The 25,033-nt window shown below is 41.2% G+C and overlaps 1 protein-coding gene across 1 annotated transcript in view; it reads left to right on the top strand.

Annotated features, from left to right (window-relative positions):
* TMEM123 (transmembrane protein 123) overlaps positions 1–14,583 on the top strand; it is a 55,137-nt gene extending 40,554 nt beyond the window's left edge. The window contains exons 3-5 of the mRNA XM_032167250.2: positions 9,846–10,136; positions 10,342–10,495; positions 13,294–14,583. Of these exons, the coding sequence (XP_032023141.1) occupies positions 9,846–10,136; positions 10,342–10,495; positions 13,294–13,318 (470 nt within the window). The 3' untranslated portion in view covers positions 13,319–14,583. The remainder of the gene's footprint in view (positions 1–9,845; positions 10,137–10,341; positions 10,496–13,293) is intronic.
* Positions 14,584–25,033: the final 10,450 nt, after the last annotated feature.

Genomic DNA, 25,033 nt, shown 5'->3' with positions numbered 1-25,033 from the left:
TCTTTTAAATGGCCCATTGATTCTATTTGCTTTTTTTTTTTTTTGAAACGGAGTTTTGCATTGTTGCCCAGGCTGGAGTGCAATGGCGCAATCTCGGCTCACTGCAACCTCCGCCTCCTGGGTTCAAGTGATTCTCCTGCCTCAGCTTCCTGAGTAGCTAGGATTACAGGCATGTGCCACCATGCCCAGCTAATTTTGTATTTTTAGTAGAGACAGGGTTTCACCATGTTGGTCAGGCTGGTCTGGAACTCCTGACCTCAGATGATTCGCCCGCCTTGGCCTCCCAAAGTGCTGGGATTACAGGCATGAGCCACTGTGCCCGGCCTCTATTTTCTTTTACTATACCTTTAATATGATGTATAGACTGGTTCTTGAACATGAGTAGAATTTCACAGAGCTGAGAATGGGTGGGAAGCAGCCCAGGCACCTGAAGTAATATAACAGAGCAAGAGAAATAAAAATGAACTGCATGCTAGGGGATAGGTGGGTAGATAGATCGTCCTCCTGGGGCCGAAGGGTAGGCAGCAGAGGGCGACTGGGGCCTTGTCTGTAATGGTGAAGAGTTCAGACATAACCTTGGGTGCCCCCAACTGTATATGCTCCAGACTGTGCTAGGCACTTGCACAGGTTGGAGCATATACTAGAAATTATCACGTTTTCCCAGAACTGTGTCTGACACTTTGATAGAATGAAATGAAAATATAAGACTAGTTCTTACAATTAATTCAATTGAAAAGATAAACAAGACCTGGGAAAATACCGTTTCTCTATAATCATACGGCACTTCCGACACCAGATGTGTGCTTTTTTTTCCCACCTCAGCCAGTTCTCAGACATCAGCTGAGTGTCCTACAATCCAATTCAGTTCTGACTCTATCTACTACCTATCTGGATTTAGTGTCAGATCCCACCAGTTAAGGTCTCAGCCCACAAGACTGCCCTCAGTTCAGATGCTAATTGCAAGTTCAGCTCTTGTACTCCTAATTAACTATAAATCAGGCTTTCCCATAACCCCCTCCTTGGGTTAGATAATTTGCTAGAATGGCTCCCAGAACTCAAGGAAACACTTTATTTACTTTATTGGTTTATTATAGAGGATATAACTCAGGAGCAGCCAAATGGAAGAGATGGTTAGGGTAAGGGCTGGGCGTGGAGGAATGGTGCGCAGAACTTCGATACACTCTCTAGCAACATCGCCGTCTCAGCACCTCCATGTGTTCACCAGCTCAAAAGCCCCTCAGATCTCGGTACAGGAGTTTTTATAGAGCTTAATTTCTAGCTTTCCCAAAGGTTGATGGATGGGGCTGAAACTTCCAACCCACTAATCACCTGGTATTTCTGGTGAGGAGCCCATCCTGAGGTTATCTATGGGCCCTACCCTATGGCACTTGATTAGCCAAAAACTCAGGTTTGAGCAAAAGGGGGGGTCCTCATGAATAACCAGAGACGCTCCCATCATTCAGGAAATCCCAAGGGATTTTAGGAACTCTGTGCCAGGAACCAGGGACAAAGACCAAATATATTTTGTATTGTAACACACAAGATATATTAATTTTTAAAATAATAATAATAAAAGTTCAGAAAAATGAACAATAGGTGTTCAATAAAAAGGAAGTTGCCTGAGGAGGAGGTGAAAATCAAACTGGGCCCTGGCATACATATTGTAACTGTGTTGTTTCTTTCTCGTCCTTACTAGACCACCCTCCATGCTGATAAGGATCACGTCTCTTTTGTGTGTGCAGAGCCTCCTAGCATAGTTCTTGGTACAGAGAAGGTACTAAACAAGCCTATGGAAAGCCGTGAGGGAGGAGCGAGCTGCGAGTGAGCTGCCAGCCTAACAGGAGCGTGATAGGGAGGAATAGCAGAGTGAATTCTGCTCCCTGGAGAGCGAGGATGCCAGGATGAGAGGCTTGGGGAGTTTTGAGCAGAACAGGGGGGAAATATCAGTCTAGTCTGATGCCCTTGTGGCTGTGATTCATGCCTTTTTTTTTTTTTCCGGTAACAGGGGTTATTAATTGTAGATTGAGTCTGTGGAAATGGAATGGAATAATGGAATGCGCAAGCATAAGGAAGCCTGGACACTGTCTACAGTGCCCCGTCAACTTTGCCCATCTGGTAGTCTCATCCCCTAGGAAGCCAGGCTGCTTTTCTCACCCTCTCTGCGCAGCTTCTTTGCAGTTCAATTCCAGTTCTGGGAATGAACAGGATCACCTTTCAGGCTATGTTTCATTACACAGACCTGAGCTATATCTCAGTTGTTAGTTCTTACTGTCCTTAAGACAGGTCATTATCGCTTTAACTGGAAGTGCCTCTTTCATTTATTGCCAGAGGAAACAAACATCCTGTTTATGTTCATAGATTTTAGTGGAATGAATGATAGTTTAACTAAAGTGTGGTAGTAAATTTACTGCAGATATACTGTAACTTATTGGAATCCCTAATTGTTACTTTTCTGTGATCATATACATACTATTGTTTTTCCCTTTTGAAATTTTAGTTTTTGAGTTTAAAAATTTAGGAATTTGTAAAACATTTTCAGAAAATGTACAGTTCTTTATCATGATGAGACTTTAAGCTCAGTTTTCTCTTATTTTTTTTTTTAATCTAGATTTATCTAGTTTTTTTGTTTGTTTGTTTGTGATGGAGTCTTGCTCTGTCACCCAGGCTGGAGTGCAGTAGCGTGATTTCGCCTCACTGCAACCTCTGCCTCCCAGGTTCAAGCAATTCTCCTGCCTCAGCCTCCCGGATTACAGGCGCCCGCCACCATACCCAGCTAAGTTTTGTATTTTGAGTAGAGACAAGGTTTCACCATGTTGGCCAGGCTGGTCTCGAATTCCTGACTCGGGTGATCTGCCTGCCTGGGTCTCCCGAAGTGCCGGGATTACAGGTATGACCCACCACACCCGGCCTGTCTAGGTTTTTTTAAAGATCTTTTTTTTTTTTAAATCTAGATTTTCAATGGTGTAGATTTTTGATACCCAGGTAATTTGAATTCAGAAGAATGTTTAGAATGAATCTGTTGACTCTGTGCAATAAGGAAAGGCCTCTTTGCTTTCTAAGCAATGAATGTTTCTGGAATTACACTGATATTTAGTTGATGGGGTAAGGTTTGTAAATTCTATAGGAAAGAGATTCTCAAAGTTTTCATGTTTTAAAAAATTCCCAGAACCCCACATAAGAGTAGTTATTCTTAAATTTACTCAAGCTGCAGACCATTCTTAGAATCACAGACCCCTCAAAATAACTATGGCACCAGAAATTTATGGTTTATGTCTTGAATAGCTTAGTATTTTTGACAACTATAATAGGAAATGAAAAGCTGCTACTGTCCCATTTAAAAATAACTATGAGATTTTAAAAAATTGGATGTGTATTTTCAACTCTGGTTTAAGTGTATATTTGATGCCATGATGAAAACAAATTGTCATCCTTAACTTTGAGATATTTAGGTTAAAGGAGAACAATGGCACTTAAATATTTTTGGACTCAAGGTTATAGGAATAAGGTTAAGTTATTTCAACACAGCAGAGATAGTTGGAATGAATCCAGACTTCGAGTGCTTTACTTGAAACTAGAAAAATGGACTGTTTCATAGTGTCCTTGGCCTGGTTGCAATATGGTAGCTGTCTGGTATTAACAGAAAAAGGTCTGGGCCTCACTTTCTTCTTTTTGGGTGTTTGCATTGATAAATCAAAAATATCCCAATAGTGTCTTTTTCCGTAAGATGTTATTCGGATGGTAGTTACGGTAACCATGGGAGCTTGGAGATCTCACAGTGCCTACTCCTCAGCCTCCCATAGGGAATTGTAGAGTGCAGCTCTGTAGGGGAGTTACATTGAATGAAACTAATAGTTATAAAGAATTAATTGAGCACTTCTCAGGCACTGTGGGAAGTGCTCAACACGGATTATATCGGTGAATTCTCCCCGACTCTTGTGATAGCCCTGATTTATAGACGAGAAAGGGTAGTGAATCTCAGAGAGATTAAGTAACTTGCCTAAGGTACCCAAGCAAGTAAATTGCTGAGCTGATCCAGAGCTTGAGCTTATACTCACCATGCCTAGGAAACGTTACCAGGCTTGGTAAAAAGAACTCAGCAAATGGAAGCTCTAATTCTAATCACAGAAAAATTAGGAGTAATAGTTTTACCACCAAACGGGAATGGAGAACTGATTGGGCTGTTGGAATATATTTTTTACAGCAGTACCAGACATCACTCATAGCCACATGTGCATTCTTTGTCGTCTTTCACTGTGGGCTGAACACTGCAGCTGCTGGGAAGGAAGGTGCATGGATGCTATTATTACAGCCCTTTGCTTCATTTTTCCTGTAATTATGTTAGTTGAAACCAGGAGTTAGAGAAATTCTTATATCTCTGATTGACATCTATAGATAATCTCAACTTTCGTTAAAACAAGTTTTGTGAGTGGTTTGATGAGTATTTACGGACATCATATCATGGTGACTGGTTTCAAAGATCTGCAAAAGGAACCAGCTCAATACAATCACTAGTGCCAGTTGTACCATTGCACAGAGACATATTTTTTATAAATGAAAAAACTTTGAAGCTGAGCGTATTAATTTGCTTGGGCTGCAGAAACAAAGTACCAGAAACTGGGTGGCTTAAACAACAGAAATTGATTGTCTCACAGTTCGGGAGGCTGGAGTCAGAGGTGAAGGTGTTTACAGGGTTGCTTCCTTCTGGGGGCTTTGAGAGAATCTGTTCCATGCCTCTCCTCTGGCTTCTGGCAGTTTGTGGCAATCCATGGCATTCCCTGGCTTGTAGAAACATCACCATGATCTTTGTCTTTATCTTCACAGGGTGTTCTTTCTGTGTGTTTGTGTGTGTGTCTCCAACTTTTCCCTTTTAATAAGGACACCAACCATAATGGATAAATAAGCCTAACCTAATGACTTAATGACCTTTGTAAAGATTCTCTTTCCAAATAAGGTCACATTCTGAAGTACTGTGAGTTAGGACTTCAATGTATGAATTTGGGCAGGGTGGAGAGGGGAACAATTCAACCCTTAACACTGAGCATGGACAACTGTATGTCACACACACCCTTTCCCTGGTGGCTCTACCCTCCCAACTGCACTAGCTGAGGTGTTAAAGATAGAATGTCCAATTCACTGAATAAGTTCTATTTAGTAGGGTGCAGCTCCTGTCCAGAATAATACCAAAATAATAAAACTCTACAGTGATTCAAAACTGAAACTTGTCCCTTCTGCCAGCCCAGGCCTGCTTCAGGCCTAGAAGCCTTGCAGTGAGAAAGTTAATGTCGTTGGCTTCCTTCCTTTTTCCACCTCTTCTCCTCACTTCTGCTGTTTGCCACCCTTATGGAATCAGGCCTAGAGAGGCTTAAGGGACAAAAGCTGTTTGGTTGATGGCTGGGATGTTTTCATTTGGCACAGGTGCCCTCTGGATGGCAGATGTGTGGTTCTCATTGGTAGGTTCCTGGGAGATCCTCCTGCTAAGCCTCCCCCTTCAGCTCTCTTGATGCAGTGGGCCTCTCCTCCAGCTAGCCCTTGCTTTTGGTGCTCCACCCCCCTACTGGTCACCTCCCCTTCTCTAAGCTGTACTCTCTTGGGAGGCTGTGTTTTTGTTTTTGTTTTTTTTGAGACGGAGTCTCGCTCTGTTACCCAGGCTGGAGTGCAGTGGCACGATCTCAGCTCACTGCAAGCTCTGCCTCCCGAGTTCACGCCGTTCTCCTGCCTCAGCCTCCCGAGTAGCTGGGACTACAGGCGCCTGCCACCATGCCCGGCTAATTTTCTGTATTTTTAGTAGAGACGGGGTTTCACTTTGTTAGCCAGGATGGTCTCCATCTCGTGACCTCGTAATCCACCCACCTTGGCCTCCCAAAGTGCTGGGATTACAGGTGTGAGCCACTGCACTCGGCCCCAGGAAGCGATCTTTTTTAAGGCAATCTCATGTCAGTTATCTTCCATGGAGTTTGATTTGGTTCATGGGAAACAAGAACCTTTGCTGTTAGTGGAGGTGTGGTCTACTCCCAGTGCAGCCTTTTAAACTTAGCTGATGGGTAGATAGAGCTCAGTCACAGTGTCTCACCTTTGTTAAGGCTTGAATCAAATCCTACTGTCTGTGTCCATCCAAGTCCAGTAGATGCTTGTCCAGCTCTTTGGGTAGTGCCCTAGAAGCCTTCCCAGGCTGGTATGAGGTGGAGGATGGCATTCTCCTCTTTCCCCTATAGACAGAGGAGGGAGTGGACACCCTGCACACTGACAGCCTCCAGCAACATATGCGCCTCAGATTCTTCAACCTTAGCTTATCGGAGGCTAGAGGAGACTGAGTGGCTAAGATGGGCAGAGTTAGATAAAGCTTCACCCCTTGCAAGTCCCACATGGATGGTCCTTTCTGCATCTCTTTGCAGGTGTTTACTGTGCCACCCCTAGAGGTGCCAGTCAGCATTTCAACAGTTAAGGGAGAGGGAAGAAGACCAGAGTTGGGATGGTATCATTTGCAGAGGAAAACAAGTGACTATTTACTTATTACAGAAGAAGATTGGGTCATCCATTGTGAATTCGGAGAGCATCCTTGCATTTCATTTACACTTAAAAGCATCAGGAAACACAGTTTAATGCAAAATTTCCTTTTGCCTGTTTTGTCAATTCATAGAAATTGACAAAGAAATTGACATAGAAATTGACAAAAATTTTTGTTTCTTTAGCACATTTGGATTGACTTAGCGGAGAACTAACCTATTATAGCTTCCCATTTTTGACCATGTGACTTTGTACAGTATCTCTGAAGAATGTTTTATTATACCAGAGGGCAGGGGGAGGGGTGTGTGTGTGTTGAATCCAAAAGCAGCATTGTGTTCATTGTTTTATTCTGCGGGATCATTCTGTTCTAAAGATAGGATATAAACGTTGGTTCTTTGCTGTATTTAATTTCATTGCAATAGAATCCATTCAGCATTTTAAAATGTGATTATTTTAATGTTAAATTCTGTTACTTATATCTCTACAGAACATTCAGACTTGAATAAGAAAACATTAGTTCAAGTTCATTTGAACTTAGTGCATTTGTATTACCTACTTGGATAATTATTATTTATTTGCCTATGTAGTATAAAAGCATTAATTCCTTTGGCCTTATTAAGAAAATAGATCAGGCCAGGTGCGGTGGCTCACCCCTGTAATCCCAGCACTTTGGGAGGTTGAGGCAGGCGGATCACCTGAGGTCAGGAGTTCAAGACCAGCCAGGCCAACATGGCAAAACCCCGTCTCTACTAAAAATAAAAAATTAGGTGGGCTTGGTGGTGCATGCCTGTAATCCCAGCTACTTAAGGAGGCTGAGGCAGGAGAATTGCTTGAACCTGGGAGGCAGAGGTTACAGTGAGCAGAGATCGCAGGCACTGCCCTCCAGCGTGGGTGACAGAACAAGACTGTTTCAAAAATAGTAATAACAATAATAAATACATACAGGGGCCAGGCACTGTGGCTCACTCCTGTAGTACTAGCACTTTGAGAGGCTGAGGTGGGCAGATCACCTGATGTCAGGAGTTTGAAACCAGCCTGGCCAACATGGTGAAGCGCAGTCTCTACTAAAAATACAAAAATTAGCCAAGTGTGGTGGCATGTGCCTGTAATCCCAGCTACTCAGTAGGCTGAGGCACGAGAATCGCATGAACCCAGGAGGGAGAGGTTGCCCTGAGCCGAGATCATGCCACTGCAGTCCAGCCTGGGTGACAGAGTAAGACTTTGTCTCTAAGTAAATAAATAAATAAATATCAATCTGTCTGTCTTTCAAGAATAAGGCCAAAATAGTTGTGGAAGATAGGATAATATATGAAGTATCACTTTTGGTACTTGACAGCAGTGGCAGCGCAAGGAACCTAAGGCATTGTTACTGCTCTCACTGGGGGAAAGGAGAAAGCAGGCCCAGTGGTTAATTCTGTGTACCTTAAGTATGTGGACATAAATAACGAAATGGGAGCATATAGGTGTCTTAGTACTTTTGTGTTGCTATAAAGGAATACCTGAGACTAGGTAATTGATAAAGAAAATGTTTATTTAGCTCGAGGTTCTGCAGGCTGGGAAAGTTCTGCAAGCTCTGGTTTCCGGGGAGGGCTTTTATAAAGCTGTGCCACAACACAGCAGAGAAGGTCAAAGGGGAAGTGGATAACTGCAAAGATAGAAAACCCGAGGAGCATCCTGGCTTTATAACAACCCCCTTTCATGGGAACTCATTTCCACAGGAACTGATCCAGTTTCGCCAGAATGAGAACTCACTACCACGTGAAGGGCATCAAGCCATTTATGAGGGATCTTCCCCCATGATCCAGACAACTCCCACTAGGTCCCACCTCCCAAGACCGCCACATTGGAGATCAAATTTCAGTATGAGTTTTGATAGGGAGAAGCAAACCAAATCCAAATCAGCAGTAGGCAACATAGGAAACCAAAAAACCTGAAAATAAACTATGAGACAGGAAATGAATACAGAAATACATTACATCATATTAAATGGACAAAGACATATTAAATGGACAAAGACATATTAAATGGACAAAGACATGTTAACAGCTTTCATTCCCTAGACATTGTATCCTAATAGGTACCTATAGTTGTAAATGTTAAATTGTGGTGTTAAAAAGAAGATGCAGTATGAAATAAAATTAACACAGAAAGGTTTGCTTCTGGTTATAGGCCATATTTTATGCAAAAAGAAGGAAACCTTTACTGGATGAAAACAAAAGTAATCGAAGTTTATTTTAAGGAGTATTGGCCGGGCATGGTGGCTCATGCCTGTGATCCCAGCACTTAGGGAAGCTGAGGCGAGCAGATCACTTGAGGTCAGGAGTTCAAGACCAGCCTGGCCGACATGGTACAACCTTGTCTCTACTAAAAATACAAAAATTAGCCCGCATGGTGGCAGGTGCCCGTAATCCCAGCTACTCAGGAGGCCAAGGCAGGAGAATCACTTGGCCCCGGGAGGCGGAGGTTGCACTGAGCCGAGATTTTGACACTGCACTTCAGCCTGGGTGACAGAGTGAAACTCCATCTCAGCAACAACAAAAAAAAGTTGAGCATTAACAAGATCTGTATCTATTTGTTTTTGTTTACATCATACCCCCCAAAAAAGAAAAACTCAGTTGCAGGTATGAGCAAAGGTATTGTTTGTGTATTTTAAATCACTAATTTTTCTTTTCATACAAAATTGGCTTGTGGATTTTTAAAACTTTCACAGATAGTTATAGAACTGTCCTTCCAACTATGGGAAATTATTATTACCAGTATGACAGCTAGCAACATTCTGCGATGGTATTTCACTTCCTAATGCATAGTGGGAAGTTGGCTTTACTTTTACAAAGAATAACTCACTTGCACTTCCCATTCTACCAGGAGGGTTAGAAACATGCAGCTACTGATTTATTGTCCTCAAAGCCCCTTAGAAGGTATAGCAGCGAACTGGACATTTAAAAACCATTTTTATATTCATTAGTTTATCCATCCATTCAACAGGTATTTGTTGAAAGCCTATTATGTGATATGAAGTATTTTGAGATGGTCAGACAGAGATGATAAAGACATGTCCCTGCACTGAAGGAACTCAATCTTCTGGGGTTTTTTTTTTTTCTTCATATCTTCCCCCAAATTTCTAACTTTATATAAATTTAGGCTTGGTTTCTGTTGAGTCTTTTACTAGTTTGAGACATTTTATTGCAGTATAGTGCAAAGTATTGATGGGCTAAGTATGTTACATGCTGCTGTATTTGTAAGATCTCTTGCTTTGTCTGTGACCATGAAAGTCTCGGTAAAATGGGATCTTATTCCCTAAATCATAGCTCTGGTTTTAATGTTTCTTGATATTATTGCAGAGACTCTCCAACATGTGCCTTCTGACCATACAAATGAAACTTCCAACAGTACTGTGAAACCACCAACTTCAGTTGCCTCAGACTCCAGCAATACAACGGTCACCACCATGAAACCCACAGCAGCATCTAATACAACAACACCAGGGATGATCTCAACAAATATGACTTCTACCACCTTAAAGTCTACACCCAAAACAACAAGTGTTTCACAGTACACATCTCAGATATCAACATCCACCATGACCATAACCCACAATAGTTCAGTGACATCTGCTTCTTCATCAGTAACAAGTATGTATTAAAGCTGACCTTTTTTTCTTATGCTGCAAGTAGTTAAATGCCACATTTAAGTCATTATTTGTGTCTGGCAAAAATAATATAGAAACTTTATATGCCTAGATTTCCCTTAATTCCTAATTAAATGTTCTTAACACAGAAAATCAGCTTTAATTACAATGTTAAAAAAAAAAAAAACTAAAGCCCTTTTTTGTTCTAGTCACAACAACGATGCATTCTGAAGGAAAGAAAGGATCAAAATTTGATACTGGGAGCTTTGTTGGTGGTATTGTATTAACGCTGGGAGTTTTATCTATTCTTTACATTGGATGCAAAATGTATTACTCAAGAAGAGGCATTCGGTATAGAACCATGTAAGTAAGTTTTGAATGGCCAGGACTTTTTTAAAAAAAATTGTTGGTGCACATCTTTAATTATGATAGAATATCAAGCCAGTGCTCATCTCAGGGATGAATAATTGATAGATTTATGAGTTATATTCCCATTAACCCTCTTGGCCCAAAGTAAATTGTTTATGTACAAGCTTGTGATTATAATTATTTGCAAATGAAAATGGATGTATGTACTTAAAAAAATGTATTTTACTAGTGTCAAACACACTTTACAGGAGACCAAAGTTAACCCACCCTGAAATTTTCACTTACTCGTACCAATAATTGTAAGAAATACCAGTTCTCGGCAGGCTGTTGACTTAATATGTCTGTGTCTGTTGTGGTACTAAAGAGCATCCTTGGTAAAACATGGCTTTTGCTTTCCATGACAAAGACAAAAAAAAATTCCTCTGACAGCCTCATTATCCCTGATAATTTAAATGAGTGGTTAGTATAAATAATATAATTTATCATTTCACCTGTAGCAAAACTCTCTTTTTAGATGTGCATTATCAACAAGACCTAATCAACAAACCATGTTTACTCTACATGTAGCTCTATAGGTCTGATGGTTTGAGGATATATCCAAACTTTTGTTGCTCCAATAGTCCTTTTTGTTTTTTGAGTCTTACATGTTGTCTTAGTTCACGCTGACACAACAAAGTATCATACCGCTGGGTGCCTTAAACAACAGACATTTATTTCTCACACTTCTGGAGGCTTGGAAGTGCAAGATCAGGGTGCCACCATGGTTGAGTTCTAGTAAGGGCCTTCTTCACATGGCAGAAAGAAGGCTAGCTAGTTCTCTGACCTCTAATGTAAGGGTATTCTTTTCATGAGGGGTCCACCCTCACGACCTAACTACCTCCCCAAGGCCCCACTTCAGAATATCATCACACTGGGATTAGGGTTTCAACATATTCGTATTGGGTGACACAAATATTCATTCCATTGCATATATGTAAGAGCTAATTCACCTTTTTTATTGTTAATGTATATAAATACCGTAGAACAGATGGCTGTTTTCCAAAATTTGCCCTGTGGGTTAACATCTGACATACATGTGTCCCACACACAGAGTTCCTATATCAAAAAGTTTGGGAAATGTTCAGTTGACTAAAGTAAACTAAGACAGTTTACTCTAAGACTTCTCTAAGCCTTTAAAATGTTGATATACATTATGATTTTCCAGGATGGAATACAGTATGAACTGTTACCCAAATTTTTAACCAAAATACTTGTTGAATTTGAATAAATCCCTCCTCCCGCCCCTCTTCAATGGGAGCTAACACTGTCTATCTCTTGGAACTAGTATTGTGTGGAACACATTTTGGGAAATGTTGGAATAGGCCATTGGAGGGAATCTTCCAGTTTTGACACTACATATGATTCAGTACACACAACTTCTTGATTTGTAAGAAGTACTAAATAAGAACATGGAAGTTTCCCAGATTTTCAGGTTATTGACATAAGCTCTAAATAAACATTGCATCATAAATGAAAAATTGGATCTAACAGTTACATTACTAATACTTAAACAAAAATGATAATTTAAGAACAGAATTTTTTTTTTTTTTTTTTTTTTTGAGATGGAGTTTCCCTCTTGTTGCCCAGGCTGGAGTGCAATGGCACGATCTCAGCTCACTGCAACCTCCACCTCCTGGGTTCAAGCTATTCTCCTGCCTCAACCTCCCCAGTAGCTGGGATTATAGGTGCCTGCCACCACGCCCAGCTAATTTTTGTATTTTTCGTAGAGATGGGGTTTCACCATGTTGGCCAGGCTGGTCTCGAACCCGTGACCTTAGGTGATCCTCCCACCTTGGCCTCCCAAAGTGCTGGGATTACAGGCGTGAGCCACCATGTCTGGCCTTAAGAACATATTTTTTAAAGTTATATTTAAATAAAGTTACGTTGCATATATTTATCATATCAGACTCACTTTAGCTTCCATGATCACATGAGATCAGACACATTCGCAGTGGCGTGGCTGTAGGCTCAAACTCATTTTAAAAGAATATCAAGGTGGTGCTTTGTCAGATTAAAGGCATATTCAGAAACATTCTTTTTTAAGGTCAATATATGAAAGAATACGTAAAAGAAACCATGACTAAACAGAGTGCTTTGCAGTGGGCAGGTTTGGGCAAACCTACCCTTAAAGGTCTGAGGAAGCTAAGAGGACAAAGGAAAAGAGGCTGACTTAGCCAGTTTCTCAAAAATTTTTTTTTTTTTTGAGACATGATCTGGCTCTGTCACCCAGGTTGGAGTGCAGTGGTGCGATCACAGGTCACTGCAACCTCAGCCTCCTGGGCTTAAGTGATCCTCTTACCTCAGCCTGCTGAGTAGCTGGAACTACAGGCATGCAATGCCACACCAGGCTAATTTTTAAATTTTTTATAGAGATGGTAGTCTCACTGTTTTGCCCAGGCTGGTCTCAAACTCCTGGGCTCAAGTGATCCTCTGTTCTGACCTCTTAGAGTGCTGGGATTCTAAGCATGAGCCACAGTGCCCAGCTAGAAAGAAATATTTAATAGGGACTTACAAACAGAAGCTATGTCTGTGTCTGTGATTGCAGCAAGACAAGATGGTGGATCCCCATGCCATTAACCCCCAGATCTTTAACCACTACAGTATATTGGATACTTAAGGAACTTTACACAGAACAGTGACAATTTTGATTGTGTAGCTTGAAATTGTTCTGTTACTTTACTAACAAATAGGAACATAACTAGTTTTGACAGAAATAACAAAACAAAGTAATTGTAACTTTTAATATATTACAGAGATGAACATGATGCCATCATTTAAGGAAATCCGTGGACCAAGGAAGGAAGACAGATTGATGCTGTCCTATCAATTAATTTTGGTTTATTAATAGTTTAAAACAATATTCTCTTTTTGAAAATAGTATAAACAGGCCATGCATATAATGTACAGTGTATTACATAAATATGTAGAGATTCTTCAAGGTAACAAGGGTTTGGGTTTTGAAATAAACATTTGGATCTTTATAGACCGTTATTACAATGGTTTTAGCAAGTTCATAGTAAGACAAGTCCTATCTTTTTTTTTTTTTTTGGCTGGGGGTGGGGGGCATTGGTCACATATGACCAGTAATTGAAAGACGTCATCACTGAGATAGAATGCCATCTGGGCATACAAATAAGAAGTTTGTCACAGCACTCAGGATTTTGGATATCTTTTGTAGCTCCCACAAAGAACTTCAGTGCTTTTCAGAGCTGGATATATCCTAATTACTAATGCCACACAGAAATTATACAGTCTAGTAAACCAGATATGAAGCATAATTTAAGAAAAACATCAGCATTTTTTGTGCTTTAAACTGTAGTAGTTGGTCTAGAAACAAAATACTCCAAGAAAAAGAGAAAATTTTCAAATAAAATACAAAATAATAGCTGTGCTTAGCCCTGTTAGGGATCCATTGGAGCATTAAGGAGCACATATTTTTATTAACTTCTTTTGAGCTTTCAATGTTGATGTAATTTTTGTTCTCTGTGTAATTTAGGTAAACTGCAGTGTTTAACATAATAATGTTTTAAAAGACTTAGTTGTCAGTATTAAATAATCCTGGCATTATAGGAAAAAAACCTCCTAGAAGTTAGATTATTTGCTACTGTGAGAATATTGTCACCACTGGAAGTTACTTTAGTTCATTTAATTTTATATTTCGTGAATATTTTAAGAACTGTAGAGCTGCTTTCAATATCTAGAAATTTTTAATTGAGTGTAAACACACCTAACTTTAAGAAAAAGAACCCCTTGTATGATTCTCAAAAGAACATTTAGAATTCTATAGAGTCAAAACTATAGCGTAATGCTGTGTTTATTAAGCCAGGGATTGTGGGACTTCCCCAGGCTACTAAACCTGCAGGATGAAAATGCTGTATTTTCTTTCATGCACTGTCGATATTACTCAGAGATTTGGGGAAATGACATTTTTATACTAAAACACCAACATATTTTAGAATAAATTCTTAGAAAGTTTTGAGAGGAATTTTTAGACAGGACATTTCCTCCTTCCTGATTTAGATACTCCCTCAAATCCCTCCTCTCACTCCATGCTGAAGGAGAAGTACTTTCAGATGCATTATGTTAATGGAGAGAAAAAGCACAGTATTGTAGAGACACCAATATTAGCTAATGTATTTTGGAGTGTTTTCCATTTTACAGTTTATATTCCAGCACTCAAAACTCAGGGTCAAGTTTTAACAAAAGAGGTATGTAGTCACAGTAAATACTAAGATCGCATTTCTATCTCAGAGGGCCAAAGTAAATCACACCAGTTTCTGAAGGTCCTAAAAATAGCTCAGATGTCCTAATGAACATGCGCCTACATTTAATAGGAATACAGTAAAACTGTTGTGGTCAGCTTTTGTTATGCAGAGAATGCTAGATATTAAGAATTTTGAAATGGATCATTTCTACTTGCTGTGCATTTTAACCAATAATCTGATGAATATAGAAAAAGTCCAAAATATGGGTATGGTTGGATGTATGTAACACATAGAGTATGGAGGAAATTTTCTGAAAAATACGTTTAGATTAGTTTGAAAGAGATGTGGGCTGATGGCTGAGTTGTATGTTACTAACTTGGCCCTGACTGGTTATGCAACCATTGCTTCATTTCTTTGCAAAAATGTAGTTAAGATATACTTTATTCTAATGAAGGCCTTTTTTTTTTTTTTTTGAGACGGAGTCTCGCTCTGTCGCCCAGGCTGGTGTTTTTTTTTTTTTTTTTGAGACGGAGTCTCGCTCTGTCGCCCAGGCTGGAGTGCAGTGGCACAATCTCGGCTCACTGCAAGTTCCGCCTCCCGGGTTCACGCCATTCTCCTGCCTCAGCCTCTCGGAGTAGCTGGGACTACAGTTGCCCGCCACATTTTTTTTTTTTTTTTTTGTATTTTTAGTAGAGACGGGGTTTCACCGTGGTCTCGATCTCCTGACCTCGTGATCCGCCCGCCTCGGCCTCCCAAAGTGCTGGGATTACAAGCGTGAGCCACCGTGCCCGGCCTAATGAAGGCCTTTTAAATTTGTCCACTGCATTCTTGGTATTTCACTACTTCAAGTCAGTCAGAACTTTGTAGACCGACCTGAAGTTTCTTTTTGAATACTTGTTTCTTTAGCACTTTGAAGATAGAAAAACCACTTTTTAAGTACTAAGTCATCATTTGCCTTGAAAGTTTCCTCTGCATTGGGTTTGAAGTAGTTTAGTTATGTCTTTTTCTCTGTATATAAGTAGTATAATTTGTTACTTTTGAATACCAGTACTTTCAATGCAGGTTTTTTTGTTGTTATCTATAAAAATTGAGGGAAATGGTTATGCAAAAAAATATTTTGCTTTGGACCATATTTTTTAAGCATAAATTTACCTTCCTAATTATGTTTACTTAAGAAAATGCTCAGTTTTGCTTGCATTCCTTGAGAATGTATTTATCTGAAGATCAAAACAATCCAGATGTATAAGTACTAGGCAGAAGCCAATTTTAAAATTTCCTTGAATAATCCATGAAAGGAATAATTCAAATACAGATAAATAGAGTTGGCAGTATATTATAGTGATAATTTTGTATTTTCACAAAAAGTTAAACTCTTCTTTTTATTATAATGATCAGCTTTTGGTATTTCATTGTTATCAAGATCTATTTTTAGAATAAAATTGTTCTCCTTCTAAAAGTTTTAAGTGTGTGATTTTGCTTCATTTCATTAAACTCAAGATAGATAAATAGAAAACGCTCAAAATAAAAGGGCAGATTGCAAGTGTGGATGTCTGGGTAAGGAGCAGCAGCACTACCTGGGAACGTGTTAGAAAATGCACATTCTTTGGCCCCAACCCAAATATGTTGAGTTGGAAATTCTGGGGTAGAGCTCACCGATCTGACTGTGTTTTTAGAGACAGGGTCTTGTTCTGTCACCGAGGCTGGAGTGCAGTGGCACAATCATAGCACACTATAACTTTGAACCCCTTGGCTCAGTTCAAGCGATCCTCCAGCCTCAGCCTCCTGAGTAGCTAAGACTACAAGCATGCACCACCACACCCAGCTATTTTTAAAATAAATATTTTTTGTAGAGATGGGGTCTTGCTGTGTTGCCCAGGCTAGTCTCAAACTTACAGCGTCAAGCAATCCTCCTGCCTTGGCCTCCCACTGAGAGCCCATGCTCCAAGCCCTGACTCCAAGGCTGGGCTGTGCACACCTACACTGCAAACAGTAAAGCCACTGCCATAGTAAGGGAGTTTGCACCCTGGGCCCCAGAGCCAAGGTTTCTCTATGTGTTTATGCCCTGGAGACCAGCTCAGTCATCATAAAGGGCCAGGCCTTGCCTCAACACTAAAGCCGCTGTAGCTGTATGCACACTTGTGCTCTTGTCCCTGCCTGTTTCACAAGCTCCCATACCTCACATACCATTATCAACTCAGCAGGGTGTCTGTGCCCTGGGCACCAGTGCCATTACCACCCCAGAGCTATAGTGCCCACATGCTGCTCCGTGGGCATCACTCATCAGACACCAATTCCATTGCCACCTCAAGTGGGCTTGCATGCCAGACCCAGTGTCAAGAAGGATCCCTTTAGCTACAGCTTCCCTGGTCGGGGAAAGAGAGATCAAGAGGACCCTACAGTCATCATCACCGAGCACCCCAACAGCCCTTACCACTGCTGCAAACACTGACAGGGTTGGTTGCTGAGGATCCCTGCAGTTTTCAACAGTGATCACAGCTGAAAGAGCTACAAGGAGACTACGCTGTTGCATCCTCACAGCTGCCAGAATCACTGCACCTCACCCAGCCAGTGCCCTCACATCCCCCGCTCACAGGGAAAGTCTTTCCTTAACAACACCAGCCTGAAAAGTCTGGAAGAGGTGACTGCTGCACCAAATGCTCAAACATCAACATAAGGTAAAAAGAAACATGAAAAGCCAAGGAAACATCAATATCAACACAATAATTTCCCAGTAGCGAATGCAAGAGAAATGGAGAGCAACAAACTACATAACAAAGAATTCAAAGTAATCATTTTAAGGAAGCTCAGCAAACCAAGGAAATAACAGAGGAACAATTCAATGAAATCAGGAAAACAAAATGAGAAATTTAATAGATTGAAATAAAAGTTCCATAGCTGCAGAGTACAACAAATGAAAAATGCAATAAAGATACCAGGTTCAACATGGCTGATTAGATGCAGCTAGGATGTGCCTCTTCCACAAAGAGGAACCAAAATATTGAGTAAATCACATGAACAGATCTTTTGAGAGAGAACAGGCTGGGTGTGGTGGCTCACCCCTGTAATCCCAACACTTTGGGAGGCCAAGGTGGGCGGATCACCTGAGGTCGGGAGTTCAAGACCAGCCTGACCAACATGGAGAAACCCTGTCTCTACTAAAAATACAAAACTTAGCCAGGCGTGGTGGCGCATGCCTGTAACCCCAGCTACTTGGGAGGCTGAGGCAGGAGAATCACTTGAACCTGCAAGGCGGAGGTTGCGGTGAGCCGAGATCACGCCATTGCACTCCAGCCTGGGCAACGAGAGTGAAACTCCATCTCAAAGAAAAAAAAGAGAACACTGAAATTCATTAGAAGATGGGAGACACTGGTTGAAGAGGGAAGTAATGGGACTGCATGCTTGGCATCACCAAGTGCCAGGACTGGCCCCAGACCAGGACCCAAGGAAAGGGTGAGTGAAGGAACTCTGGGGTACCACATTCCTGCCATAGGCCTCTGAGATCTTAGCTATAGAAGAATTCCATGACCCCACAGACCTTTAGACTGGCAGAGGGAGCTAGGGAACTACCTGGTGACCACACACACACAGGTCACTTGAACTCGTATAGAACCCCAAAGGCTTCTATGTGCTGGACAACTTAAGCAAAGCGTGACTCTGGGCACCAACCCCCAAGACTGTCCTGCCGTGAGCTGCTGCAGCTGCTGCTGTCTGCAAGGCCAGGGAATGAGCAGGGCCCAGGCACTCTCACTCTTATATGCCACAAAGACAGGCTACATCTGAGCATGCCCCATGCCTGCTCATCCCTCCCAAGACTGCCTGTCTGGCCACTCCCATGGCTTGTTGGGGAGGGAGGGGACAGGGGGAACCTGACCCCAATGTAGCCACCATTGCCCCATCTGTGTTTTGTGGGCAGCCTGGGGGCAATTTGCTCCTCCCTATCACAGCTGGTACTTGAGCCCAAGGGGCCAGTGGACAAGTCTGCTGACTTGGTACTTGTTCCCCAGGACTCAAGCACACCATCCAGGAGCATGGAGATTTATGATCTGATCTCAAGCAGGGTAGGAGCCCCCACTGTCAGAACCACAGAGAACAGCATGGTGTGGGTTCATGCAGTGGCAGGGAAGCATGGTGGCCCACCCTCCGTAAGACTAAACCAGAAAGGGTATGGCCTAATAACCATGGTTTCTGCCCCCAAGGAGTCACATGGCCTGTGGCTAGGCAATTTGAATGCAGCTGGCTTGGGACTAGCATAACCATTCTGTTCTGCTGCTGACAGCTAGATACTGGAGACCTACCAGCTCAGGGGTGTGGGAGCTGGGTGGGTCCCGCTGCAATGTGGTACAGTGAAAACCCTGGGCTGTCCCAATTCCCCTGAATGGGCTCTGTAGCACAGGAGAGGCACCTCCTGTCCTCTCTGGAAGATTGCCCCAGTGGCCTGGAAGCTGACCCTAGACCCTTGCCAGCCACCTTGGCAGCAGAGCCAGGATGGGGAACACTGGGAACCCCATGGGCCCACTCATTGCCCAGGAACTCTGATACCTCTCCTGATTAACAAAGGCCAAGTAAAAATTTTACACCATCTCAACTACCTGGCGCCTGCAAGTGCCAGGTACTGGCTGGGAGGTCAACCTCCGGGGCCCATCACTTCTACTGACACCATTGGACAGTGCTTGGCCGTCTCTTTCCTGCAAGCTCCACCTACTGGCCCGTAGAGTGAACTGCACGACCCAATGTAATTCCTGCTGACAGAAGTACACAGCTCTGGAGAACGAGAATAAGCCTCCCAACACCTCCACCTTCCCGTCTCTGTAGGAGAAAGTGAGCCTGCTCACACACACAGTACACCATTAATACAACCTAAAAACAACCAGCATTTGAGAAAACCACTACATTAAGGCTACTAATACAGAGCTTTGGCCCCCTAAAAACAAAGAGAAGCAGAATATGCATTTACCTTGCAATGCCCTACTTCAGAAATGAAGGAGAGGTAAAGACTCTCAGACAAAAGCTGTGGGGGTTCATCCCTGCTAAAACTGCGTTATAAGAAATGTTAAGGAAATTCTTCAAGCTGAAAGAAAAGGATGCTAATTATTAGCAGGAAAACATGAATATGAAATTCACTGGTTAAAAAGTAAGTACATAGTCAACTCTAGAATATCTAATACCATAATGGTGGTTTGCAAATCAACTTACATCATTAGTATGAATGCTAAAAGACACAACTTTAGGCCAGGCACGATGGCTCACGCCTATAATCCCAGCACTCTGGGAGGCCGAGGCAGGCAGATCACCTGAGGTCAGGAGTTTGAGACCAGCCTGGTCAACATGGCGAAACACCATCTCTACTAAAAATACAAAAATCAGCCGGCTGTGGTGGCGGGCACCTGTAAGTAATCCCAGCTACTCAGGAGACTGAGTCAGGGAGAATCGCTTGAACCCGGGAGGCAGAGGCTGCAGTGAGCTGAGATTGCGCCACTGAACTCCAGCCTGGGCGACAGAGCGAGACTCTGTTTCAAAAAAAAAAAAAAAAAAAGACACAACATTAAAAAATAATAATAGCTATAATAATTTGTTAATGGATATATGATATCAAAATATAAACTGTGACATCAAAAACAAAATGGGGAGCACGGAGTAAAAGTATACAGTTTTTTTAATGCAATGAAAATTATTAGTCTGAAATATCCTGCTATGTTTTATATAAGCCTCATGGTAACCACAAACTAAAAGCCAAGAGTAGATGCACAAAAAGTAAACAGTAAGGAATGAAAGCATGCCACTACAGAAAATCATCTAATCACAAAGGAAGACAGCAAGAGAGGAAGAAACAGAGGGTCTGCCAAACAACTAGAAAACAATTAACAAAACTGCAGTAGTGAATCCTTATTTATCAAATTATCTTGAATGTAAATGGGTTAAATTCTCTGATATAGTTTGTGTATTTGTTCCCTCCAAATGTCATGTTGAAATGTGACCTCCATTATTGAAGGTAGGGCCTGATGGGAGGTGTTTGAGTCACAGAGGTGGATTCCTCATGGATGGCTTAGCATTATCCCCTTGGCGACAAGTGAGTTTGTGTTCTGAGTTCACGAGAGATCTGGTTATTTAAAAGAGTGTGGGACTTCCCCCCTCTCTTGCTTCCTCTCACCATTTGACATTTGACTTCACCTTCTGCCATGAGTAAAAGCTCCATGAGGCCCTCACCAGAAGCTGAGTAGATGCCAGCACTGTGCTTCCTGTACAGCCTGCAGAACTGTGAGCCAATTAAATCTCTTTCCTGTATAAATTACTCAGTCTTAGGTATTCCTTCATAGCAACACAAAATAGATGAACACATTCTCATATGAAAAGATGCAGAGCAGTTGAATGGGTAAAGGAAAACAAGAGCCAACCACATGCTGCCTACAAGGACACACAAGGTTTGAAAGAGAAGGGATGCAAAAAAGACATTCCATGAAAACAGAAACCAAGAGTGCAGAAGACACTATAGTTTTATCAAATAGAATAGACTTTAATTCAAAAACTGCAAAAAGAGACAAGGTAAGTATATGACAAAGGGGTGAATTCTGCAAGAGGATGTGACAATTGTAAATATATATATGCTCCCAATGTCAGACCTCCTAAATACAGTCGTACGTACCTCATTATCTTGAAGGACTGGTTCCAGGCCCCTGGCAGATGCCAGAAGACACACATATTCAAGTCCCATAATTGGCCCTGCAGAACTCCGCAGATACAGATTTTGCATCCCACGAATACCATATTCTTTATATAGGTTTGGTTGCAGATGTGAAACCTGCTGATACAGGGGGCCAATTGTATTTACTGCAAAAATCTGTATATAAGCAGACCCACGCAGTTCGACCCCATATCGTTCAAGGGTCAAACTGTATGTAAAGAAAGAAAAAAAGCGTTCCTTTCTGATCTGAAGGAAGAAATAAAGAGCAATACAGCTGAAGAGGACTTTAATACCCCACTTTCAACGATGGACTTACCACCCAGACAGAAAATCAGTAAGGATATATTAAACTTGAACTGCATACATCAAACCAAATGGAGCTAAAAGACATATACAGAACATTCCAACTAACAGCAGCAGGATACAAATTCTTCTCAAGCACATACACAACATACTGCAGGAGAGATCATATATTTGCCCACAAAACAAGTCTTTATAAATTTAAGAGACTGAAATAACACCAAGTACCTTTCAAACCACAATGTTATATAAATACAAACCTAAAAGGAATTCTAGAAAATTCAGAAAGATATGGAAATTAAACAGATGCACCTGAATAGCCAATGGGTCAAAGAATTAAAGGGGATATTTAAAAATTTCTTGAGACAAACAAAAGTGGAAACCCAACATACCAAAACTTACAATATGCAGCAAAAGCAGATCCAAAAGGAAAGTTTATAGCAATAAATGCCTACGTCGAAAAAAGAAGAAAAATCTGATATAAACAACCTAGCCTATCACCTCAATCAACAGAGTAATGAGACAACTTACAGAATGGGAAATAATATATGTAAACCATACACGTGATGAGGGGTTAATATTAAAAAATATATAAGGATCTGAAGCAACAGTAAGAAAACAACCCTATTAAAAATACGGGCAAAGGATCTGAATAGACATTTTTCAAAAGAGGACATACAAACGGTCAACAGATACATGAAAATATGCAAATCATGAATCATCAGGGAAATGCAAATTAAAATCATGATATCTCACAACTGTTAAAAATGGTTATCATCAGCTGGGTGTGGTGGCTCACGCCTGTAATCCTAGCACTTTGGGAGGCCGAGGTGAGCGGACTGTCTGAGCTGAGGAGTTCGAGACCAGCCTGGGCAACATGGCAAAACCCTGTCTCTACTAAAAATATACAAAAAAATTAGCTGGGTGTGGTGGTGCACACCTGTAATCCCAGCTACTTGGGAGGCTGAGGCACGAGAATCGCTTGAACCTGGGAGGTGGAGGTTGCAGTTAACCGACATCATGCCACTGCACACCAGCCTGGGTGACAGAGTAAGACTCTGTCTCAGAAAAAAAAAAAGGCTATCATCAAACAGACGAAAGATATCAAGTGTGGGTGCATACACAGGCAAAAGGGAACCCTTGTATGCTGTTGGTGAGAATGTAAATTAGTGCAGGCATTATGGGAAACTTGTGGTGGTTAAAACAACTCCATATTGGATGCTAATCCACCATGTTGACTTCTGATTAACCCCAGTTCCGGGAATGCCTCTAAGGTTTCTACTTTCACATACTTTCTGTAAATCCTGTCCTTAGGTCAAAACAATCTTGATGCTCTCATAAACACATACTTACCATAAATCTTGCCCTTAGGCAAATTCCTTATGATAGAAAAGCCCTGGGTCTGGGGTTAACAGTACAGGGATCCACCATCTTACAGTCACTGGAGACATGGCTTCTATTTTTAAGTTCCTATTTTCTTTCTGAGAAACTGGATTTGTCAGCCTTTTTGGCCTCACAGCTCCTCAGCTTTTGGGGGTCAGTTTACATATACCTACTCACTATGGAACAAAACTATAGTATGGAGATTCCTCAAAAAATTAAAAATAGAACTACCATATTATCCAGCAGTCCCACTTATGGGTATTTACCTAAAAGATCTGAAATCAGCACGTTGAAGAGATATCTCTACTCCCATGTTCATGAATATATAAAGAAAATGTGATATATATACACTATGTAATACTATTTAGCCTTAGAAAAGAATGAAACCCTGTCATTTGTGATAACATGGATGGACCTGGAGGGCATTATGTTAAGTGAAATAAGCCAGGCACAGAAAGACAAATACTGCATGATCTCACTTATAATATGGGAATCTAAAAAAGTTGAACTCATAGAAGCAGAGAGTATAATGGTGGTTACCAGAGGCTCTGGGGACTGGGAGATGTTGGTCAAAGGATATAAAGTTTCAGTTAGGAAGATTATATTCAAGAGATCTATTGAATATCATGCTGACTATAGTTAACAACAATATGTTGTAGACTTGAAAACTGTTGAGAGTAGATTTTAAGTATTCTGACCACTAAAGAAAATGAGGTAATGCATATGTTAATTTTCATTTAGCCATTCCACAGGGTATACATATGTCAAAACATATTATACAATATGTAATAAAGTTTTGTCAACTTTAAAAGTTGTTGTTTTTTTTTTTAAGTACATAGCACAATGAATTATCACAAAGTGAACAAACCTATCTAACTCCCGCTTAGGTCAGACTAGAACATTACCAGCACTCCAGAAGTGCCCCGATATCCCCAACCATTCTTCCCTAGTTGTTAGATTAACAACTGGCTTTTAACACCATAGATTAGTATTGCCTGATTTAGAACTGTATAAAGCAGAATCAAGCTTCTTTTGCATATGGGTTCATTGCATTTAATTTCATAGGAAAACTAAATTTCTGTTCTATGCAAGGAATCAATATATGGTATAATACAATGTATATTTTCATTAAATGTTTACAGCCAAAACCAGTTTTCATTATATCCTCTGAAAATGCTTCAAATAAATGTTTATTTTTGATCCTTGCAAATGTTGTGTATGAGAGTGCAGAGAAACCAACAACTTCCAAAGAAATAATGCATACTAAAATGAAACATTTGATAAATATAAACATTTTATGCCTACTCTGCTATTGTGTGATCATACAGATTAGTGGGTTTGTAGTAGAGGTTAGAACCCAATTTAACAGACGTCTCCAGATATAAGCAGCTGACAAGACCTCTCAAAAAAGAGGAAAATGAGTTGGAAATCTAAGATTAAGACCTGGAGGATTTCTATTGTGAACAAAAAGAACTCAGCTTCCTTCTCTTTTCCTGCAGCTATACTCATCCATCTGATACGGAAGGGGGCCAGGGAAGTGCTGGAAAGGGAAGGGCTTGGTCCCTTCAAATGATATGGAAGTGGGGAAAGGAAGTGCTGGGTAGAGGAGGGCGCAGTCCCTGGCTAGGGTTCCAACTCCACGAACCTAGGAGAGGACAGGCATTTTTGTTTTCCTCCCCAAATGTTGCATTTCCCAAGACCACCCTGGCCTGCCACGGCCCCATCCTGTGCCTGTTAAAACCCTGAGACCCTAGCAGGCATGGAACAGGAATTAAAAGAAATTAAAGAATGTGTAAGCAGAAACTCAGTTGTATGTAAGAAAACCCAGTTCCCCCTGAGAAAGAGAAACAGAAAGAGCTGGAGTCCTTTAAAAATTAACTGCCTGTTTTTCTGTGGCTAGTAAGCCTTATCTCTCCTCCTATCCCA

Source organism: Hylobates moloch, unplaced genomic scaffold, assembly GCF_009828535.3.
Source record: "Hylobates moloch isolate HMO894 unplaced genomic scaffold, HMol_V3 SCAFFOLD_11, whole genome shotgun sequence".
Classification (NCBI taxonomy): Eukaryota; Metazoa; Chordata; class Mammalia; order Primates; family Hylobatidae; genus Hylobates; species Hylobates moloch.
The sequence above is the reverse complement of the archived record's forward strand: the minus strand, read 5'-3'. Positions and strand labels throughout refer to the sequence as shown.